This window comes from Vipera ursinii (assembly GCF_947247035.1).
Source record: "Vipera ursinii genome assembly, chromosome: 1".
Taxonomy (NCBI): Eukaryota; Metazoa; Chordata; class Lepidosauria; order Squamata; family Viperidae; genus Vipera; species Vipera ursinii.
This window is the reverse complement of record NC_139512.1, coordinates 316,465,457-316,486,909: the sequence shown is the minus strand read 5'-3', so window position 1 is coordinate 316,486,909 and position 21,453 is coordinate 316,465,457. Positions and strand designations below refer to the sequence as shown.

General features: G+C 38.7%; 1 protein-coding gene across 2 annotated transcripts in view; it reads right to left on the bottom strand.

Annotated features, from left to right (window-relative positions):
- The window catches only part of PRKCE (protein kinase C epsilon), a 338,032-nt gene that overhangs the window by 22,843 nt on the left and 293,736 nt on the right, over nt 1-21,453 (bottom strand). For both annotated transcript variants that reach the window (XM_083361586.1, XM_083361587.1), the window contains 3 exons: nt 10,598-10,736; nt 8,299-8,487; nt 1,972-2,118 (listed from right to left, as the gene is read on the bottom strand). In XM_083361586.1, coding sequence (XP_083217712.1) covers nt 1,972-2,118; nt 8,299-8,487; nt 10,598-10,736 — 475 coding nt within the window. The remainder of the gene's footprint in view (nt 1-1,971; nt 2,119-8,298; nt 8,488-10,597; nt 10,737-21,453) is intronic.

The following is a 21,453-nucleotide window of genomic DNA, read 5'->3' as shown; positions in this document are numbered from 1 at the left end:
GAAAAAAGAAAGTTTAAAAAACTCCTACATTTAAATGGTATGAATAAATTGACTTGGAATTAAATAGCCTCAATTCATTCATTTATTCAGAAATTTTATATGGCCACTCAACTCACTGTTGGTGATTCTGGGTAGCTTAAAATACAAAACCCAATAATTTCCTACCCACAGTCAATATTCAAAACACATGTAAATAACATACAATAGACAGCTAGAACTGAGTGAGAATAATTCAAATTGTGACAAGGGAACAGAAATGAGGCCCCACTTGAATATGCATGTTCTAATCTCTCATCATTCAAGATTTCATGGCTCTTTATCTGTCAGAGAGAACTCTTTCAGATGTGCATGGATTGACATTAAGTACTATAAAAAAGAGCTCTTTATGAGAAATATTCTGAATGGTTCACTCAGCCACGAAAGTAATTTCTTATCTGATAATCATACATAGACACAGTATAAATGGGGATCTTTTTTAGGAAAATAATATTGGACATTTGTTGATGAACTTTATTACTGGGAAATATATTCTTTTGAATAAATAAAATACATTTTGTCAGTACTATATATTAATAATATTAGGATCTTGAATAAGCAAAGAGACCATAAATTGGATTTCACTACAGCGCCTGCCAAATCCCCAGTAAATCATGACTAAGGAAAAAACAACTAGGGGATTTGAAAAAAATAATCATCCACATTTATTGCTTTATAAATAGCTTAAGGCGTTAAATATACTAATACTTCCTCCACCTCCACAATAAATTCTATGAGGTGAGTTGGGCTGAGAGAGAGTGACTGGCTTAAAATCACCCAGTCTGTTTTCATGCCTAAGGTAGGACTGGAACTCACACTCTCCTGGTTTATAGGCCAGTGCCTGAATCACTACACCAAACTGAATTTCTTGAGTTTTCACAGAATTAGAATTTATTTATTTAGAAAATTTATATGTCCACCTGCTCACTAACAGTGACTTTGGGTGGCTTACAAAAAAAACCCCAATATATAACAATAATAATAAGCAACATACAACAATAAGAATTCAGAGTTACTAGTTGTATTACTTAACAATCTCATTCAATCTGAAACAAGAGTGCAGCATCTAGCATCTAAGCCAGGGGTGTCAAACTCAATTTCATTGAGGGCCGCATCAGCATTGCGGTTGCCCTCAGGGGGCCGGGTGGGCGTGGCCTGGGTGGGCGTGGTCTACTGGGTGGGCGTGGCTAGAGTGTGTATGGCCTACTGGGTGGGCATGGCCAGCTCTACATCGTTCACATCAAGGGTGCCTATGGGGGCCTGGCCAGGAGTGGGACAAATCTGAGGGGCTCTGGCAGAAGGAGGGTCTCTGGGCCAGGGCCAAGGCAGTGGGGGCCGTTCCCTCACTGTTTCCAGGATGGCTTCGCGGGCCACATGAAACCACTTCGCGGGCCGCATCCAGCTCCTGGGCCTTGTGTTTGACATGTCTGATCTAAGCAAAACAATGTATGACAGTCATAAATATGATTCCCAGTTGATGAAGGTATTGATATATTACATGAACAAATACATATTCCAATATGAATTTTGGATAGTGAGGGTGCCTTCACATATTTAGATTAATATGTGACACATGATGATCCTAGCTGTGTTTTCAGTGACAATAAGTGGTAGGAAGACAAACATGGTAACTTATCATTCCATAACACAAAATTAATGATTTTAGATATAAAGGTTATCAAATGATAATGGCAATATTTTCTGTGATTTACTTTCAAAAACAGCATAAGCTCTTGATCATTTCCACATTCAGTGCTTCATTAACAAGTACGAAACATAGTTCTAAGGAAAATAAGTAATTCACTTTCTTTGATATGGCAAATATTTGACCATGTTATCAGTTCTATTGCATTTCTGCAACCTTACTATCATAAAGGTATTCAACCAATTTTTATGTTATCCAAGTTCTCTTGCACAACTCAGATCAATACTTACAATCCGAGGTTTGAAAGGTGGCTTAATTTTCCTTTGTTCTAGAAGAACCCAGTCAATTTCTTTGAAGAATGGATGCTGTTTAATGGCATCTTCACCATTCTGAGATGCCACACAGCCAAGACGTTTGTTTGGGTTTTTTGTCATGAACTGCATGGAAAAAAACCAATTTCAGTTACATATTGGAAAAATTATATAAGGCGGCAAAATACAGCAAGACAAACTCTGGGAAAAGCAGAGACATCTTACAAAATATTCTATTTGCATTAGTATTTCTGATACCTTTCCTAACTCAGTACGGTTTTGACCTTTCTGTTATTGTTCTATGGTAACTGCAGTAGTCTTTATTGAGCTAGACCAGGGGTCGGCAACCGGAAAAAGGAAAAGAGCCACTCAGAACTGGTTCCATCACGCAAACAAAAAAGTGGGAGCCACAAAAATTGCGCGCGTGTGTGTCCACTCACACGCATGTGCAAAATGGGAGGCACCTGCGTGGCGACGGGTCTCCCCTTTGGAGAGGTGCGCGCCATCCCTTTCGGAGACCTGCCGCGTTCGTCAAACATGGACGAACGCGGCAGCTGTGCAAACGGGATGGCGGCGGTTTGGAGAGGTGCGCGCGCACCTCTGCCCTTCGAAAAGGTGCGCGTGCACCTCTCGGAACGGGCGGTGCCACCCTCCATTTGGAGAGGTGCGTGCGCACCAATGCCCATTCGAAGAGGTGCACGCGCACCGGGCGACTGGGAGCTGCAGGAGACGGCTCAAAGAGCCGCATGCGGCTCTGGAGCCACGGGTTGCCGACCCGTGAGCTAGACCATTTCAAAAAATTAGCTATAACAAATCTTAAATCAGATTACCATGTACTTAAATCCATGTTATATTTCACTGTGCTTTTTATTGTATTCATATTTACATACAAGGGATAAAATTTTAATGTACAAAGGAGTCAGAAAAAAGAGTGCATATGGCTAATAATCCAGACTATGATCCAAACACTGTGAAACTTTTGAAGGCGAGAAATGACAGATACACTAAATATCTCAAAGCTGAATGTCACCATTTTACTACTCTTTATTAATGGGTTCATAGAGAGCATATTGTTTGATCACTGAGAATTGAAACAATTGACAGATCTATAGCATAAACAAAGGAAGAATAGGACCATCCGAATAAAACAAGCAATCTCTTGTATTTTCTTTTCATTGAGATGGTGAAATCCAAGTTGAGCTACTCACAAAACCATGGCATTGAAAACTGGGGCAGAGTATATCTGGCTGTAACAAATGGTATAGATGAAATTGACGGTTCAAGAAGACGGATATGAAAACTCAAAAACAAAAACCACAGTAGAACCAAAAAAAAAAAAAATCAACAGGTGTTTTGAAGGGGAAAAAAACACCAGGCAATTTTTCAATTAATACAAATACATTTTAATCAGCACAAAATGTTCTTGACCTAAACAGGTTTGAAACTAAAAAGCTGCTATGTTAGTAACATCAATAGAAGAGAAGCAGGATGGAACAGCAGACTCCTTAGACAGGGGTGTCAAACACAATTTCATTGAGGGCCGCATCAGCATTGCGGTTGCCCTCAAGGGGCTGGGTAGGTAGGGCCAGGGTGGGTGTGGCCTACTGGGTGGGCGTGGCTAGAGTGCGTATGGCCTACTGGTTGGGTGTGGCCAGCTCTACATCGTTCGCATCAAGGGTGCCTATGGGGGCCTGGGCAGGAGTGGGACAGATCTGAGGGTCGCTGGCAGAAGGAGGGTCTCTGGGCCAGGGCCAAGGCAGAGGGGGCCGTTCCCTCACTGTTTCCAGGATGGCTTCGTGGGCCACATGAAACCACTTTGCGGGCCGGATCCGGCCCCCGGGCCTTGTGTTTGACATGTCTGCCTTAGAGGAATGAACCCTAACTAGAAGCTTGGCTAGCATTCCTCATCCCCTTGAAACAAAGAAACAAACAATCATGGAAGGGCCAGGACACTGAAATGATTATTTTTTAACACGTGATATGGCTGATAGAACAGGCTATGCTTACATCTAGCACTTCTTGTAGGGACAGAGATAAAGCAAAATTCACGTGTGACACGGGAATATAAGGAAGTGCTGGAGATTGGAAGAAATACCTATGCAAAGAATCTTGTTCTATCTTAGTGTATTGTGCCTGTTAAACATTAAACAAATGTCAAACAGATCCATTCATTAACTATACTGCATATTAAAGAGGTAACTGCAATCCCTGTCTGCTTCCATGTGATCTGGCCAATAATTATTTACATTAAAAATATCTTCAAGAAAAAGATGCTATATCTAAACACCTGCTCCTGCACAAACAGCAACACCCCTCTGCTATTCATTACATCAGATACATGTTTTTCATGTTTTTATATGAGCATGAAAAAAATATGATGGTGCTTTAAAAATGGCACTAAGGTTAAGATTCCTTAAAGCAATAGCCTCCTTTGTTCAGGCGTTACTCAAGCCAGAGAAAAGTCAAGTTTCTTGAATGAGTAAGGAAGAGATACTGTGCTTTGCAGAATCATGTTCAAAGAGTGCCCAACCCTTCTGAAAATTTCAGGTCAATCAACACATTCTATTTCAGACAAGGTTGGAAAAATCTGGAAACCAACTACAAATCAATATAGAACATATTGTTGAGGGATCTAGAATAGGATGCTTCAAAGAGTTTCGTAAGGCTTGGGAATGTCAATTCCTTATTTAAAGTATTCAGTGATAAGAGCAAAACTCTCAAAACATTTTTCCTTATTACAATGATTACCAATTCATTATATACATCACAAATATATGAACTGATGTGGACAATTTTTGGGAGGGGAGGACTGAACTTTTGTTTTTTAAAGAAGAGAGAAGCTAAAGTTATTGGTGCAATAACACTGTTGGATAAAATTTCCAGTCTTTCTTCCCACTTCTGGAAGGCTTTCTGTTCCCCTCCCACTCTCTAGATGAGTTAATCTAGGCTTTAATACTCTTATTATTATTATTTTTTTTTAAAAAAACTTCCTGCCAATAATTGATGGGAAATTACACTAATGTTTGGTTGTTTGCCAGCAAATTTCAGTGGTACAATCTTAGTGGTCTCTAAACGCTGCAAAAAAGGTGATTGGGCAGCTTATGCATGTTACTTGGCAAGGCCTCTCATAAAGCCTGTAATACAGATTTCCTTTAATCAGAGAAGAAGACAACTGAACCACCGTTTTTTTGGAATGCAAAGTATATTTTCCACTGCCAAACTAAGGCTCCTTTATTTCTCACTTTGTCTTATTTTCAAGGGAACTAATATTAAGCTTTAAAGAAGTAAAAGTGTTTTTGAATTCCACAAGGTGTAAACATTCTAAAAATGTAGATCTGTAGCTTTCACAAAACCTCAAAAATTAATAGGATCTCCATCGTCCCAGCACTGAAGATCAGTTCAGAGAAATTAAATCCCAGGTTTCTCATTGTTTTGGCCACCCTCCCCAAGTTTCAAAACATCTTCAGTTTCGGAGTCTGGATATTTTTTGTTTGGAAACTGTAAATAAATTGCATCATATTAGTGCAATAAAATAGATAAAACTGAGTAGAAACCAAAGATCATTCTGCCAAAGCTACTCAAAGTACTTTTAAAAATCTTAACAGGATTCCAATTTAAAATGCCTGAAGAACAAAACCCTCATCTAACAGTACAATGTAAGGAAACAAAGTGTTCCAAAGCTAACCCCTTGTTAATATTCAGCAGTCAAGTACATAGACGCCCCTCCATTTCCTCTGCTTTTCCTGCTCTTCGGTTAATTCACATTGCTAAAGAACGAGTTTAACAACCCAACTTTCAAACGTTAACCTAAGCCTAAAATTCACCCTAGAGTTGTAAGATGCTATTTGCATGGTGGGTGGGAAAAGCCCTCCCATTATTTCTCTTCAGAGTAAGAAATCCAGTAACAATCTATATGCGTTTAAATGACTGTATGGATGAGCCTTTTTATCGCTTCCATAAATGTCTACACAGGACACCTTCCTCTATCAACCGATTTCCACGCTATTGAGAATGCCAATTCCCCAGAGTCTTCCCTCTCCCAGAGACCTTCTATAGTTAGCAGAAGTTCATAATCGTAATCATAATAGTAAAGTTGGAAGGGACCTTGGAGGTCATCTAGTCCAAATCCCTGCTCAGGCAGGAAATCCTATACCATTTCAGACAAATGGCTGTCCAGTCTCTTCTTAAAAACTTCCAGTGTTGGAGCATTCACAGCTTCTGGAGGCAGGTTGTTCCACTGGTTAATTGTTCTAACTGTCAGGAAGTTTCTCCTTAGTTCTAGGCTGCTTCTCTCCTTGATTAGTTTCCATCTGTTGCTTCTAGTCCTGCCTTTGGGTGCTTTGGAGAATAGCCTGACTCCCTCTTCTTTGTGGCAGCCCCTGAGATATTGGAACACTGCTATTATGTCACCCCTCGTCCTCCTCTTCAACCTTTTAGGACAGACATGTCAAACACAAGGCCCGGGGGCCAGATCCGGCCCACAAAGTGGTTTCATGTGGCCCGCGAAGCCATCCTGGAAACAGTGAGGGAACGGCCCCCACTGCCTTGGCCCTGGCCCAGAGACCCTCCTTCTGCCAGAGACCCTCAGATCTGTCCCACTCCTGCCCAGCCCCCCATAGGCACCCTTGATGCCAATGATGTAGAGCTGGCCATGCCCACCTAGTAGGCCATACGCACTCTAGCCACGCCCACCCAGTAGGCCACGCCCACCCTGCCCATATCCACCAGGTCCCCTGAGGGCAACTGCAATGCTGATGCGGCCCTCAATGAAATTGAGCTTGACTGGAGGAGGACAGCATGAAGAGGGTGAAACCTGCATGCTCATCCCTTTCTTCTCAATGTGTCAGTGAAATTCGTTGAGAAGGGCTTATTTCAAAATTTAAGCAACCATGAGGGCTGATCTCACCTATCTTGCAATTAAGGAAACTAAGGCCACTTCAGATTCTATTCCACATATCCCCACCTCCCAATAAGTTCCTCCAAGATTCCCTAGGCTAATTGTACTTTATACCATGGGCATAGTTTTCCTGGAATTAACTATGGAGACCAGCTGGTTTTCATGCAATATCTCAATAACATTGCTTGGATTGTCTGACATTTGCTGGGTTCTACATAGGAACTTTCCTAGCTTTATGTTCATTTCTATCCAGTGCTTTTTTTTGTAAAAGAAAAAGGTGCTGGAACTCACACATGTCATAAAACTTGCCTTGCCTACCCTACAAGGTTCCATCCAAAAAAGGTGCTGGAACTCCATTCTGAGCGTTCTATGAGAAAAAAGCCCTGGGTAGAAACATCAGGTTTGCAGCACAGTTTTAGAATTTCCAGTTCAACTGGCAACACTTTTTAAAACTGTTTATTATTTTGTTAAAACAAAATAATAAAACATAAATAGAAATGGACTATCGGTATAAATATTCAAAGTCCAAACCCTCAGGAAATTGATTTGGCTACATTCTTATCCTGTCTGACTTCCCATTCCATATACAGCCTTTTTTAGCTGCTTTGGGGAAAATTGCCCCTAATAATTTATTTTTCCCAAACAGTTCTCATTAGCTTGCTAATCTTCCCCCCTTGTGCATACTCAGTGGTTTTGGCAATGTAAGAACAGCATGAGGACAATTAAATGTATATAGATGGCTGTTACAATATTTTGTTTTGAGCAAAGTACAGTGTTACCTATTTCAGGGAATTAACTGGGAATTAACGTTTGGTTAGGAACTGATCCATTGAACATAATTCCCTTGTAAAACCCTATAAAGATATGAAATGTATTGAAACTAACTTCACCCTTATTTTTCATTCTTCAAGATGAAGAATGTTCTTTGAATGCTAACCAATAAAATTCTAACTGACATTTGCCCAGAAGCTCTGGTGGTCAGAAACACAGGATTATTTCCCAGTGAAATCAGTTGACTTTTAAGTCAGAATGGTGACGGATCAGGATATCATTTTGTTAAGTATCTTTTGAACTGGGGCCCATCTGTGTAGGACTTGCATTCTCAGTTGCATAATTCTGTCTTCAGTTTAGCCAACCATACAATTTGAGTATTCAGCTTGACAAGGCACTTCAGTTTGCTTGTGTTTTTGGTTCTTCCTGAAACATGATTCTCAAGCGCAGGCATGTATACAGATATACAGATGCAAAGAACACAAACATTTTGTCTCTTTCCCACAAGAAGTTTAATTCATCCCAGACCCCTGTATACTGACAATGGCACTCTGAACTGTAGCTGAACTCCCAGAGGTGGCTATTTCTCTAGTGTTCTAGGAAAACTCAAATTGAAAAAGAAAAATAGATAATCTTACAGCTTTCAAAATGCTGACAGCTTCTTTGCTAAGCCATACTGGATATAGCACATCATCATGGAGGATAGACTCAAAGAGGTCATCTTCATTATCAGCTTCAAAGGGAGGCTGTCCAGCCATCATTTCATACATGAGTACCCCCAGTGCCCACCAGTCTACGGAAGGACCATATTCTAATTCCTGGAGGATCTGTTAGGGAAAACCATGAAAAAGAAAGAGAGAAATCAATGGATAAAAATGCACAATATGAACGATTTATATTGCCTGCTATTTGAAGCAGAAAGAATGCAGAAAAGAGCAACAAAGAGGATTAGGGGTCTGGAGGCTAAACCATACAAAGAATGGTTGCAGGAACTAGATATGCCTAGTCTAGTGAAAGAGAAGGACCAGGGGTGGCCTGATAGTAGCTTTCCAATACTTGAGGGGCTATCATAGAGAACAGGAGGCCAACTTATTCTCCAAAGCACCCGAGGAGAGGTTAAGAAGTAACAGGTGGAAGATTATTAAAGAGAGATCTAATCTAGAATTAAGGAGAAATTTCCTGACAATCAGAACAACTAATCAGTGGAACCACTTGCTTCCAGAAGTTGTGAGTGTTCTATCACTGAAAAGATTGAACAACCATTTTTCTGGAATGATATAGGGCCCTGCTCAACCAGGGGGTTGGGCTAAAGGAACTCCAACGTACTTTCCAACTCTGTTCTCACTAGCTTGCAAATAAATAAATAAATAAATAAATAAATAAATAAATAAATAAATAAATAAATAAACCTTTATTGTCAAAGTACAACATGTGTACATTGAGATTAGCTGAGCCTCCCCCCGTGCTCTCTCCCCCCAACACACAGTGACAACAAACCCTCCATCCCACCACACTATGTGAACCAACTACACCACACACCGGCCTCCCAAGTCAATTCTGCATAAGATTATGTCCCATTTAAAAGCCTAACAGCCCACAGATAAAAGCTATTTTTCAGCCTGTTGGTACGGCTGGCTATATTCCTATATCTCCTACCGGATGGTAGGAGAGTAGAGAGATACCGTCCAGGGTGTGAGTCATCCCTGAGAATCTTCCTCACTCTTCCAAGGCAACGAGCCCTGGAGATGTCATCCAGTGGTGTCAGGGAACAGCCCACAATGTCTTGTGCTGTGCTCACCACCCTCTGCAATACTTTCCTATCCGCGGCTGTCAGACCAGCATACCAAACCACAATACCATACGAGAGGACGCTCTCTATGGTAGACCGGTAAAAGAGGGTCATTAGCTGTTCTTCTACCCTGTTCTTCCGCAAGATCCTAAGAAAGTGAAGCCTCTGTTGGGCCTTTCTAGCCACCTGGGTTGTATTAACTTTCCAGGTCAGATCTTCACAGAGGTAGACTCCCAGAAATTTAAAGGAGGAAACTCTCTCTACACAGTCCTCCCCGATGTAAAGTGGGGCAGGTTCCTCCTTTTTTCTCCGGAAGTCTAACACCATCTCTTTCGTCTTGCCGATGTTTAGGTGCAAGTTGTTGTTACTACACCATATGGATAGTTATTGTACCTCCACCCTATATGCTGTCTCATCCCCACCTGTAATAAGACCCACCACAGTTGTATCATCTGCGAACTTGATTATCGCAGTCAGATGATACACAATCATAAGTGTATAAAGATAATGATTCTATGAAATTATTTTTTGATTCTATGAAAAAAAAGACAAGTTTCAAAGAAACATACTTGGACCTTAAATTAAAACCTATACATTCTTTGAAAAGGTTTCAATATGACACATCTGCTGCAGGATTCACTTAGAAAACTGTTCACGTGTAGAATTTCATATCAAATGATATGATTAAATCTGATGACGTACACCAGCTAATTCTACTCCAAAGGAAGCTAGCATATTCATGTGAAAAACAGACTGACAAGTCACTGATCCTTATGGGTTACTCCTGTCTTCAGAGGTAGGAATCTGCTATTAAATTCCTATCATGGTTGTAGATTTTATGGTTGTTGGCTGCAGTATGAAAAAACAAAATACTAGAAATGAGAGGCCTTCATTCTGCTCCAACAGAGTTTTCCCTGTGTTTTATGTGTTTCACAACATGGAATTTTTTTTTTCTGAATGGTACTGGAAAATTTGTATGACAAGCACAAATGTATCCTATTTTCTATTGTGATGTAGTACAGTCATCAGCATCCTCAATCCTAAATAGGATTACTTAGAAAGAATTTAGTTTCAGTTTTTCATGGAGGGATAAGTAAACTAGCATCATAAAAATAGAGTTCTATATACTTCAGTGCATACTATTATACCTCTGGAGCTATGTAGTCTGGTGTTCCACAAAAGGTAGTAGTCGTTACTCCATTCAAGATTCCTTCCTTGCACATTCCAAAGTCAGCCAGTTTGCAGTGACCTTCTGCATCCAAAAGAATATTGTCCAGTTTCAGGTCCCTTGAATAAGAAACAATCAGGAAGATCTTAGCAATAAATAAAGGGGTGGGGGGGGAATGAGTGTATTCACTGTGAAAAGAAACAGGTTTCTTTGCCATATTCTAATCGAGAGATAAAAGTGTTAAGTAGAGAATCTGGAGTCTCTCAAACTATATCCTACTTCACAGTGTTTTAAGATAGAACTGCCTTTTGAAAAAATGGAATCTACTTATCACAATTGTAATCCCATAGTGTGCACACCACACAAACACACATGCACAGTCACATCAAACTAATTTCATCAGAAAATTGGGGTTTTAAAAAACACTTTGCAGTCAGAATTTTATGAGCTAAAAGCTTCCTGAAATCTGCTTAAAGGAACACCCGAATATTCTGTTAACAGGGAGACTGCAGTTGTATGCAAAAATGTAGCACATTTTTTATCAAATTGTGTATTTTAAGGAAACCCTAAGAAAACAAATACTAACAAAGTTTCTACATGGTATAAAGTTAAACAGATTTCTGTAAATTTGAATGTATACTTTCTTTATAGAAGTACAGTTCTTTACAGAACTTAAGTAAAATAGTGAATACGGCAGATATCAAATTCTGAATAACCTTTCAATACTTCGTAAAACCTCCAAATATTTCCTGTAGCACAATAAGAATTTTTCTATTTTTGCTTATCATTGTTTCCCACCCCCCAATCTTCCTTGCAGAATTCTTTTAGCTCAGAAATATTCTCCTTGCACCCGTTGCATATTCGAGGTCTCAGTGACATTCAAATCTGAGACTATGAAGGCCATTCCAAAACATTTTTTTCTTTCTTGCTATTTTAAGGTTGAAATAGTTTTCAAGTTTAATTTCTTCGCTGGATTAGGATATTAATTTCAAGGATAAACTGATATTCTTCCCTTCCCCTCACACAGTATTTTCTCTGCTATTGGCTGCCATGCAACTCTAAAATATAATAGAACCATCATCCCCATGGTTAAAATTAGCAAGGTGCTCTTTTTAAAAATTTCACCTTTTTTCTTGTCTAGTTGTGATCAAACAGTTCAAATTTTGTTTCACCTGTCCAAAATACCTAGTCCCAAATGTTTAAAGTTCATCAGTTTTCATTTGCATATTACAGATTATGACTTTTGTGATGAGATCAGGAAAAAAAACAACTTTCTGACAACTCTCCCAGATTATTATTGTAAACTTTTGAGTATTTCCAGTGAGGTTCTGTTTGTGTCCCACTGTGGGACACTGTGTCTGTTTGTGTCCCACTGTGGGACACTTCTAGCTAAGGTCTGATTTAAGAAAACTGAAGCTGAACACAGTTTGGCTATTTCATAAGACGATTGTCTGAAACATACTTTTAAAACAATGTACTAATAGGGAAGAAAAATAAAGGTTTTGAAATGGCTTTCATATACACAGGCTTGAATATTACTGAGAATCTATGGGATGTACCAAAACATGCAGTTTGAGGAGGGATGCCTAATTTGCATACAACTGCATGTCTGTCTCAACAGAAACACCTAGAGAATTATTTTTCCCTTTATTTGGTTCCTGTATACTGATGACAAATACCAGCCTTTAAATCTGTATCCAGAAGAGTGCATAATTTATTAATTTTATTTATTAATTTATAATGCTGGTAGCTTAGAAGAAAGTAAGCTTTTTCAAACATTTCTAATTTGGAAATCAAAGAGTCAGCCTTAAATAAGAAAAAGCAAATTCTGTCCAGTGAATAATTTCAAATGATAACAAACAATAGTGCAAATACCAAATATTTATCAATCACTTGAAGTGGTTGGAGCAACTTCTATGTAGGTGCTATAATGTTTCTATTTTTCTTCTTTCTATCTTTTATAAGAATATATTCTCTAATGTTTTAGTAGTCCGCTTCTCCATTGAAACTTCAGTGGGTTTAAATAAGGATAAGATGAATTTATCCAATGATAACTTTATCTTTAAAAGGTATTTTACCAATTTATTAGCTACAAAGGTATCTGACCGTAAGCTGTCTTGCTGTAATTACAAAGCAAATAAAATAAAATAAATGAATAGAAGCAGTGAGGTGTAAGTTAATTTTATATTGTGCAAGATAAACAAAAAACCCTTAATCCTTTGCAGTAAAACAGCTTTGTTATTATTTGAAAAAATGACACATGTTATGAAACAATGGTATGAGACTATGAAACTACAATCTGATCAAGTTCGAAGATTGAATGCTTCAAAAGTAAGATTAGACAGGTCTTCAGAGACCATATTTATTTATAGACATTATTGCTGAGTTTACATGCAACTGAGTTGTAAAGTTTAATTTAACTTAGCAGACACACCACTGCTTGTTCAGTGCTTATTCAGGTATTTTCAGATAAATGCCAAATGAGTGTATCTTGTAAATAAAACAAATACACATGTTGAAAAAAAACAAACCCATACCTACTAACTGGGTTTCATGAGTAAGATTATCTCAGATTATCTCAGAGCTTGCCACTCTTTAGGAGGATATCAAAGGTCACTGTGGCTGGGGATGACAGGAATTGAAACTCAAACACATTTCAAAAACATCAAGTTAGTGGAAGTGGCCTTACACATAAACTAGAGTATCCAGGAATTTTGAACTATGCTGATTTTAACCCAATTTTTAATGGAAAAATACTGAAAACAAAGCATACACACTTTCCCAATAGTTTCATACTGATATTCTGTTACATGGAAGAACCTTGTGGGATACCATATAGTAGTGGTCAGTGTGTCAAGTAGAATCTATTCAACATTACCTTCTGAAACTGCCTTTGGGGAAATGCAGCACAATATTATTCAGTTTCTTTTGGGAAGGATGAACTAGCAGAACACTATGGTTAAGCACTAAGAAATCCAGCCAAACTAACAGAATTACATTCTCCTTGTCTAGTTCCCAGCACAGATCCATCAAGGTAACTAAAGCTGTCTCCTTTATACAACTGGATGCAAATCAAGACTGAAATGAACAGGGATTCATCTTGATTACTTATCAGTTATCAGGATAAACTCTTAATAGCAGGCTCCTTGATAAAGACCTCATCAGGGTTCTTCAGAAAAAAGGTAAAGAGATTAGACAGACAGACAGACATAGAAATAAATATATAACAAAGTGAATAACTTTGAAGTTGAGGCTCATTACTAAAGCACAAGCTGTATTGGATGGATCTTGACTTTGAAAGTAACCTTTACTTCATATGGAGATGTGAAAGCATTCCATTCCTCCTTCTGTCAAATGAATTTAATTGAGTTTGTATTGTAAAATTATAAAACATTTCTAATCAAATGCCAATTCTTAAATAAGATTACATATGGATGTGAATCTGCAAATTCATGAGCCTGTTTCTGAACCACTGGTATGAGAAAGAGAAGGACTTGGGGTATCTTTTTTTTGCATGCAATTGATACTTTTTGCCCAAGTGCTCCATTCTCGTAAGAAAACACAGTAAGAAACCAAAAATCTTGCTATAGTGAAACTCTACAGGTAGTCCTCAACTTACAACAGATCATTTAGTGACCGTTCAAAATTACCACAGCACTGAAAAAGGTTTTTTATCACCATTTTTCAGTTACAACCTTTGCAGCATCCCTATGACCATATGATCAAAATTCAGAAGCTTGGCAACTGGTTCATACTTATGACCATTGCAGTGTTCCAAGATCATGTGATCACCTTTTGCAATCCTCTGACAAGTAAAGTCAATGGGGAAGCCAGATTCACTTAACAACCAGGTTACTAACTTATCAGCTGCAGTGATTCACTTAATAACTGTGACAAGAAATGTTGTAAAATGGGACAAAACTCACTTAACAAAAGTTTCACTTAACAACAGAAATGTTGGGCTCAATTGTGGTTGTAATTCGAGGACTACCTGTATTGTGTTATTATTCTTTCCTTTTCTTTGGTCCAGTTTGCATGTTGGTAAAAACCAAACTCACACAGTAGTGATGAATTAAGTTATCAAAAGTATATTGTTCCTATCATACTATCCCAGGCTAAAAAGGGAAAAAAAAATCTCAGCTGTGCTCTCAAGAGTATCTTCAAAAGGAAGAAACAAATAGTTTTTAGTTCAATATTTCCTCCCCTAACAAATTTCTGCTACTGAAGGAGGGACTTAAAGAGATTTTTGCAATTAAAAGTCTTTCCATGGGCAAATAGAACTGACTGTTATGTAAGAACTGTTATTTGTATTATTTATAGAACAACATATCAAGTACCTTGTACCATAATGAACTGTTGACATAAGTACTACTGGGATGAAGCTTTTAATTTCCAGTAGTAAAGTTCATGCTCCTTTGCTTAGTCTATGTGCATACTTTTTAAAAAATGAAATGTGTTTTTAAAGGCATGTTATACTAAATAAGTTTTTAGTATTACCAATAAGGCTGCTTGTCTGTCTGTCTGATAGATCTCTACTTTATAAAAATGTTTATAAAAATGTTATTCCTTCCCATTATGATATAAAAGGGAATGGGGTTCAATCAAATAGAACACTGATTTAAAAATACCAGTATTATATGGTTAGTTGAAAACCTTTTTGCTCTCTAGGGCAAAAAGGTAACAATCTACCCATGCCTTGTTTAGATGCAGCTGAATATTTATACAAGACTCACAAAAGATAAGTCTTCTCAGTCATACAGAGGATTGGAAAATATATATGTAGACAGCACAGTCATCATCTACAGCTCTCTCCTTCTATACAATTTTATCACCTGACTCCTGCATGCTTCTATTCCAACTGGCTCATTCTGCCTACTGGTAGAGCCTATTCTGAGTAGGCTTATATCTTATAATATAGAAATAAATATGCTATTTTTTTGCTAATCCCATCTATGGCTGCTGGCAAATAGGTTTTCTAAGAGTTATATGAAAATGGAAGGTGAGTCAAACTCTTAGCAGTTGCAAAGCTAGCAATCGAGTGAATTTATAACAACAACAACAACAACAACAACAATAATTTGAGTGTTCAGCTGACTGAGTTTCATGTTTTATGAATAAAAGTTTTATAATAATAATAATGTTGGAAGGGACCTTGGAGGTCATCTAGTCCAACCCCCTGCTCAGGCAGAAAACCCTATACCATTTCAGACAAATGGCTGTCCAATCTCTTCTTAAAGACTTCCAGTGTTTGAGCATTCACAGCTCCTGGAGGCAGGTTGTTCCACTGATTAATTGTTCTAACTGTCAGGAAGATTCTCCTTAGTTCTAAGTTGCTTCTCTCTTTGATTAGTTTCCATCCATTGCTTCTTGTCCTGCCTTCAAGTGCTTTGGAGAACAGCTTGACTCCCTCTTCTTAACTGCTACCCTTCCATCCTTTATTTTTGACTCAAAACTGGCAATTGCAGATGGTACCTCTCAGAGGACAGATTTCAGTCAGGGACTGTCAGTTTATAGTTTCTGAAGAATTAACCCTCCCAAACTGCACAGCAGAGATAATAATGTTAAGCAATTTAATATATCATGTTTGGAATATTGAAAGCAGTTGTGCATTTCTGTGATGTTAGAGGGCTTGAAAAAATACATAGACTATTTACCAAAAATGGCAGGTGAAAGTTGTACAGTCAATGGGATCAATAATGATTTTTTAAAAGATTTCAAACACAGCCTGAACTAATAGTCCTGGACAAGCTCGGGAGATCTGATGCAGAAAAATAAGACGCAGCAAAAGTACTGCTTAAGCTCATAGCTACTTAAAATAATTTGAATTATTGGGTTCTGAGCTTTGCACAATAAAACACCATACAATTTTAGAGAAGGTGATTTATTGTTCCCATGTGAAGAATGCTTAGGAAAGTCCTAACAATGTGATCTGGAGAAAAGAAGAGATCTAAGTGTTCATTCTTCTCCAGTTTCCTTTGAGTGAAATAAGCATTGCTAAATGAGGGGTGCCACTTCAGATATATCTCTAGCACCAGGAATAAAGTGTGATTGTTGTGGATACCAATGAGTAAATGACAAAAACAGATTTTCTGAGAACCCAAACCTTAAACCTAACTAGCTGGGTTCAAAATTTGTGGCACAGTGTATTATATAAAGTCCTTGATACCACATAGGATTCATGGGTTTACTCTAACAGAATAGCTCCTTCTACAGAGAAATGGTTAACATTATATAGACACTGTTCAGAGTGACTCAGTCTCCTAATGGCCAGAGAAGGCCAGCAGGATCATCTATAAGACCACTATTCTGACTTTCTGATAAAGTCAGTTAAATCAGCTCTGGATTGCATTCTAACTGGGCAGTCCAGCTGAGGTGCCTAGGGCCTGGTTTTGTTATATGAACTAAGTTTGAACTGATGACTACTAATAAAATGACCAAGTTTCTCTGTGGTCACAGTTTGGCCACCTGTTCTTTGAACCTGTCCACCTCCTGATTACAAAAGCAGCCAGGGAGTTGCCATGGTTGGATCAATGTGTGATGTTGGCTTCTTTGAGAGGCAGTATTGTAGCCCCTCTTGGACCCAACATTCTTAGGTAGCTATAATCATATCTCCATACTTCCCAATTTATGGAAGGTTATTGAGAAGTCTGTCTGCAGTTGATGAGAAGTCTAAAAGAAGTGGATTATCTAGATCCCTTAAGAATACTTAGGTTGCCTTCATTCTTGTCAGGATAAGATATTTCAAATTGTTGCAGGAAAAAAACAACAATCCCTACTGTCATTCCTTTTGGGTCCTTGTGAGGTTAGCAAGAACAGTTCTAGGTTGTTCTGACCTCACTTCTGCTGCCACCTGAACTCTTACTTCTCTCCCACAGCAATGATGAGTATGTTTATTCCAAAGAGAAGATCTTGCAATTAGTCCTCTATTCACTTAATCACTACTAGTAGATTACCAATAATGTATCTGGATTTCAAGCCATACAAGTGTTTAACTGTAAAAGATTAAAATTGTTCCAAAGCATCTGGATGAAATGGGCATAGTGCAGTAAATATTTAAATTCCTGATGATAAAAAATATCAGTGCAAAAATACTATTTTAGCTCAAAAATTTAAAGGTCAACTACTAGGTATACTGGAGAAATGTAATTCTTTTTCAGTTCTCTTGACACCAAACTATTTCACAAGCAGTCTTCATTATTCTCCAGAGAAACGTTAAAGGGAAGTTCTGTGTATATAGAAAAAATAAAATAAAATAAGACATATGTGCTTCTGTCCCTTTCTGTATATAAAAGCATATATTTTTCAGCTCAGCTAGGGAATACAGGCTCATTTTTAGTTTCTTGTTAAGTAAATATAACAACCAAATAAACTAAAATAATTGACGTTTAAACAGAAGATAAATACTGCTTCCCAACTTCCTCTTCGTAGAATTAGTGTTATCAGGGAGAAAGCACTGGTCCCCTTCCTACAAACTCTACAGGAAAACGACTGCCCTCTCAGGAATGTAAACTTGGCATGCTTCATGGTTGCCTTCTTTGGTTTCTCCTTTTTCCTTTTAACAAAAGGCCCACCCTATTCTTCCCATGTTAACGTCAAGCCTCTGTTTACATGATGATCTGTTTACATGATGCAGATGAATATTAAGGAAGGTAAGGTAAAGGTAAAGGTTCCCCCGCACATGCGTGCTAGTCGTTTCCAACTCTAGGGGCTGGTGCTCATCTCCGTTTCATAGCCGAAGAGCCAGCGCTTGTCCGAGGACGTCTCCGTGGTCATGTGGCCAGCATGACTAGACGCCAAAGGCGCACGGAACGCTGTTACCTTCCCACCGTAGTGGTCCCTATTTTTCTACTTGCATTTTGACGTGCTTTCGAACTGCTAGGTTGGCAGAAGCTGGGACGAGTAACAGGCGCTCACTCTGCTACGCGGCATTCGGGATTCGACCCGCCAAACTGCCGACCTTCCGGTCGACAAGTTCAGCGTCCTAACCCACTGAGCCACCGCATCCCTTCTATTAAGGAAGGTATAGCTCTTACAATGGCACAAGTGCCACTCTCCAGTAGCCTTTCCAGTTGGAGGTACAAGGGGAAGATAATTTGGAATGGGCCAAATTCTAGAAATCCAGAAGACTGTTCTTCAAATGTCACCTCAGCCAAAGGCTCACTGGGCTAATTCAGACGGAGTTGCCAAATCTTGTTTTGTTGACTGTGACCTCCAGGCATGTGTGCTTCAATTTATTATCTTTCTTCTGTTGAAGAACTGCAGTGGGCATCTATATATGACAGGCTCTACATTCATGAAAAATCCTTGAGGTTTATGTTTTCTTGTTTATCTATTCTAGATAAGATAATCTTTATTGACATTTTTTTACTGTGGGCACAACGGCACACATCAAAAATGCCCGCTTTCAAAGTGAAACACATACACGACACACACCTAACCATACTATATACAATATACTATATACAATATACAATATACTATACTATACTATATACAATACAATATACAACATTTGTATAGACCCACACCCCTTCATTACATAACAAATAAATATTAAATACTGTCCATCTTGAATATATAACAGAAGGAGGAAGCTTGAGAGTTCACAAGGTTAATGCTGTATGGAATGAAACTATGGCTGAATCTGGATGTTCTGCTACAGATACCACGAAGCCTCCTCCCAGAAGGTAACAGGGAAAACAGGTCATGAAGAGGATGTGTAATGTCCCAGATAATCTTACAGACCCTGCTCAAGCAACGCTTCTGTGCTACGTCCTGGATGGAGGGGAGGGAACTGCCAATGATCTTTTCGGCCATCCTCACCACTCTCTACACCGCCTTCCTGTCTGAAGCAGTGATGCTTCCAAACCAGACTGTGATGCTGTATGACAGGATGCTCTCGATCGTCCCCTTGTAGAAAGTGGTCAGGATAGGGAAAGGAAGATGTGCTTTTCTCATGCGACGCAGAAAATGCAGGTGCTGCTGTGCCCGCTTCACCAGTTTCTCACTGTTGAGCGACCAAGCCAGCCTACTCGTTAGCTGCACACCCAGGAATTTGATGCTGGTAACCATCTCCACAGGTGAATTATTAATGCACAGAGAAGTGTGGCCGTGCCTGCGTTTTCTGAAATGGACAATGATCTCTTTGTTTTTTCCGGTATTTAAAACTAGGCTGTTTTCCTTACACCAGTTCACCAATCCTTCAACCTCCTTGCGGTAAGCTTCCACCTTGTCATCATGAATAAGGTCCACTACTGTTGTATGTTCTCAAGAACCAGGCTATGGTGACTGCAACCTGAAAAGTAGTTGCAATTTGTACATCCTACAATAAGCCAAGTATCACTTCATCCACATTACACATTTTTTTGTGTGTCAATTATATTTCAGGGATATCAGTAATGCAAAATTCTTTGGTGAGAAAGGGCCAGAGTTGCTGTAGTTACGTTCTTTAAAAAAAAAACACCATATCTTCTGATGTGCTCGGAATTCAAGGAAATGAAAAAAAATGGCTTCCTTCTTTGATATTTGTTAAGGGTCCTTCTCACAGTCATCCACACCATGGTCACCTCCTGTTTGGACTACTGTAATGCATACTACATTGGGCTGCCCTTGAAGAGTAACCAGAAGCTTCAGTTGGCTGAAAATGCACATGATTTTGTGCAAATCCAAAGAGAGTGCCATCTCTTTTGCAGGAACTGCATTTCTTGCTGATTTGCTTCTAGGTGTTGATTATCACCGTTAAAGTGCTACAATGGTTTGAGGCCAGGTTACTTGATGGGCCACCTTTCCCTAATTATATCTACCAGTAAATCCTCAGTTTAATGGACATCATTCAGCTTAAACAGATATTCTTCCTTCTGTAAAGTCCATTAAAATCAGAGGCTTACTCTATTGTTACAAAGGGTGATACAACACTGAAATTCTCAAGTAATTCTTTTCTTTTGCCAGTCCCCTGGTTCTCCATCATATAAGAAAAAGGCATGAAGACATAAGCCACTCTTGGTTTCTTTCCATTGGAGAAGAAAATGTTCATGGAAATTTCCACATTGCATGACATTGATCCTTTCTCTCAGCAGGAGAATGCAATCTTTGGCACTCCAGATGTCACTGAACTACAACTACTAGTAAGACTTAAAGACCAGTAATCTCTGCATTTATACAGGCAATGCAGAGAAGAGGTACTTTGTTTGGCAGCTGGCTATCTGCTTCTTAATTATAGTGATGGGAATTTTGACTGATAGGAGCAGATCCTATTTCTCAACAACTTTGTTAAAAACAGCCATCTTCTTTCTGTACAATAGCACTAAATCGAAAATAGGTCATGACATTGTGACACATTCAAGGCATTTTTTTTAAAAAAAGATTTGACTGTAAATAATTTATTTTTGTTGAGTACACAACACAAAATATATAGGCAGTAACAGCACTTCCACTTTCTCTTTACTGATTGGTTCCATGTTTCTGAGATTCCATGACTTCATCTCTGTTCTATTTATTTTCAGCTCAGCTATGTTGCATGTTACACTGCTAAGAAACTAGTTTGTGCCCTGAAATACTGTGGTTCTGCAGGCATAGTAGTTGTTTCCATTCGAGGAAATCTTAGTTTTATCTCACTTCTTAGTTCTTTGGCTGCAACCATGTTAGCAAATCTTTCAAAGGGAATGGTGGCTTGGCAGCTTTTCAGCCCTGCCTCCTCATATGATCTATTTTTTGTGGTCAGACTTTTTTATGGACAGACATATGAACACACAAGAAGTGAGTGTGTTTCAGGTGCAGGCAATTTATTGTAGTTCCCTTTTATATGATGTGGAGTTGAGGGAGACTGTTGCTCTAGGA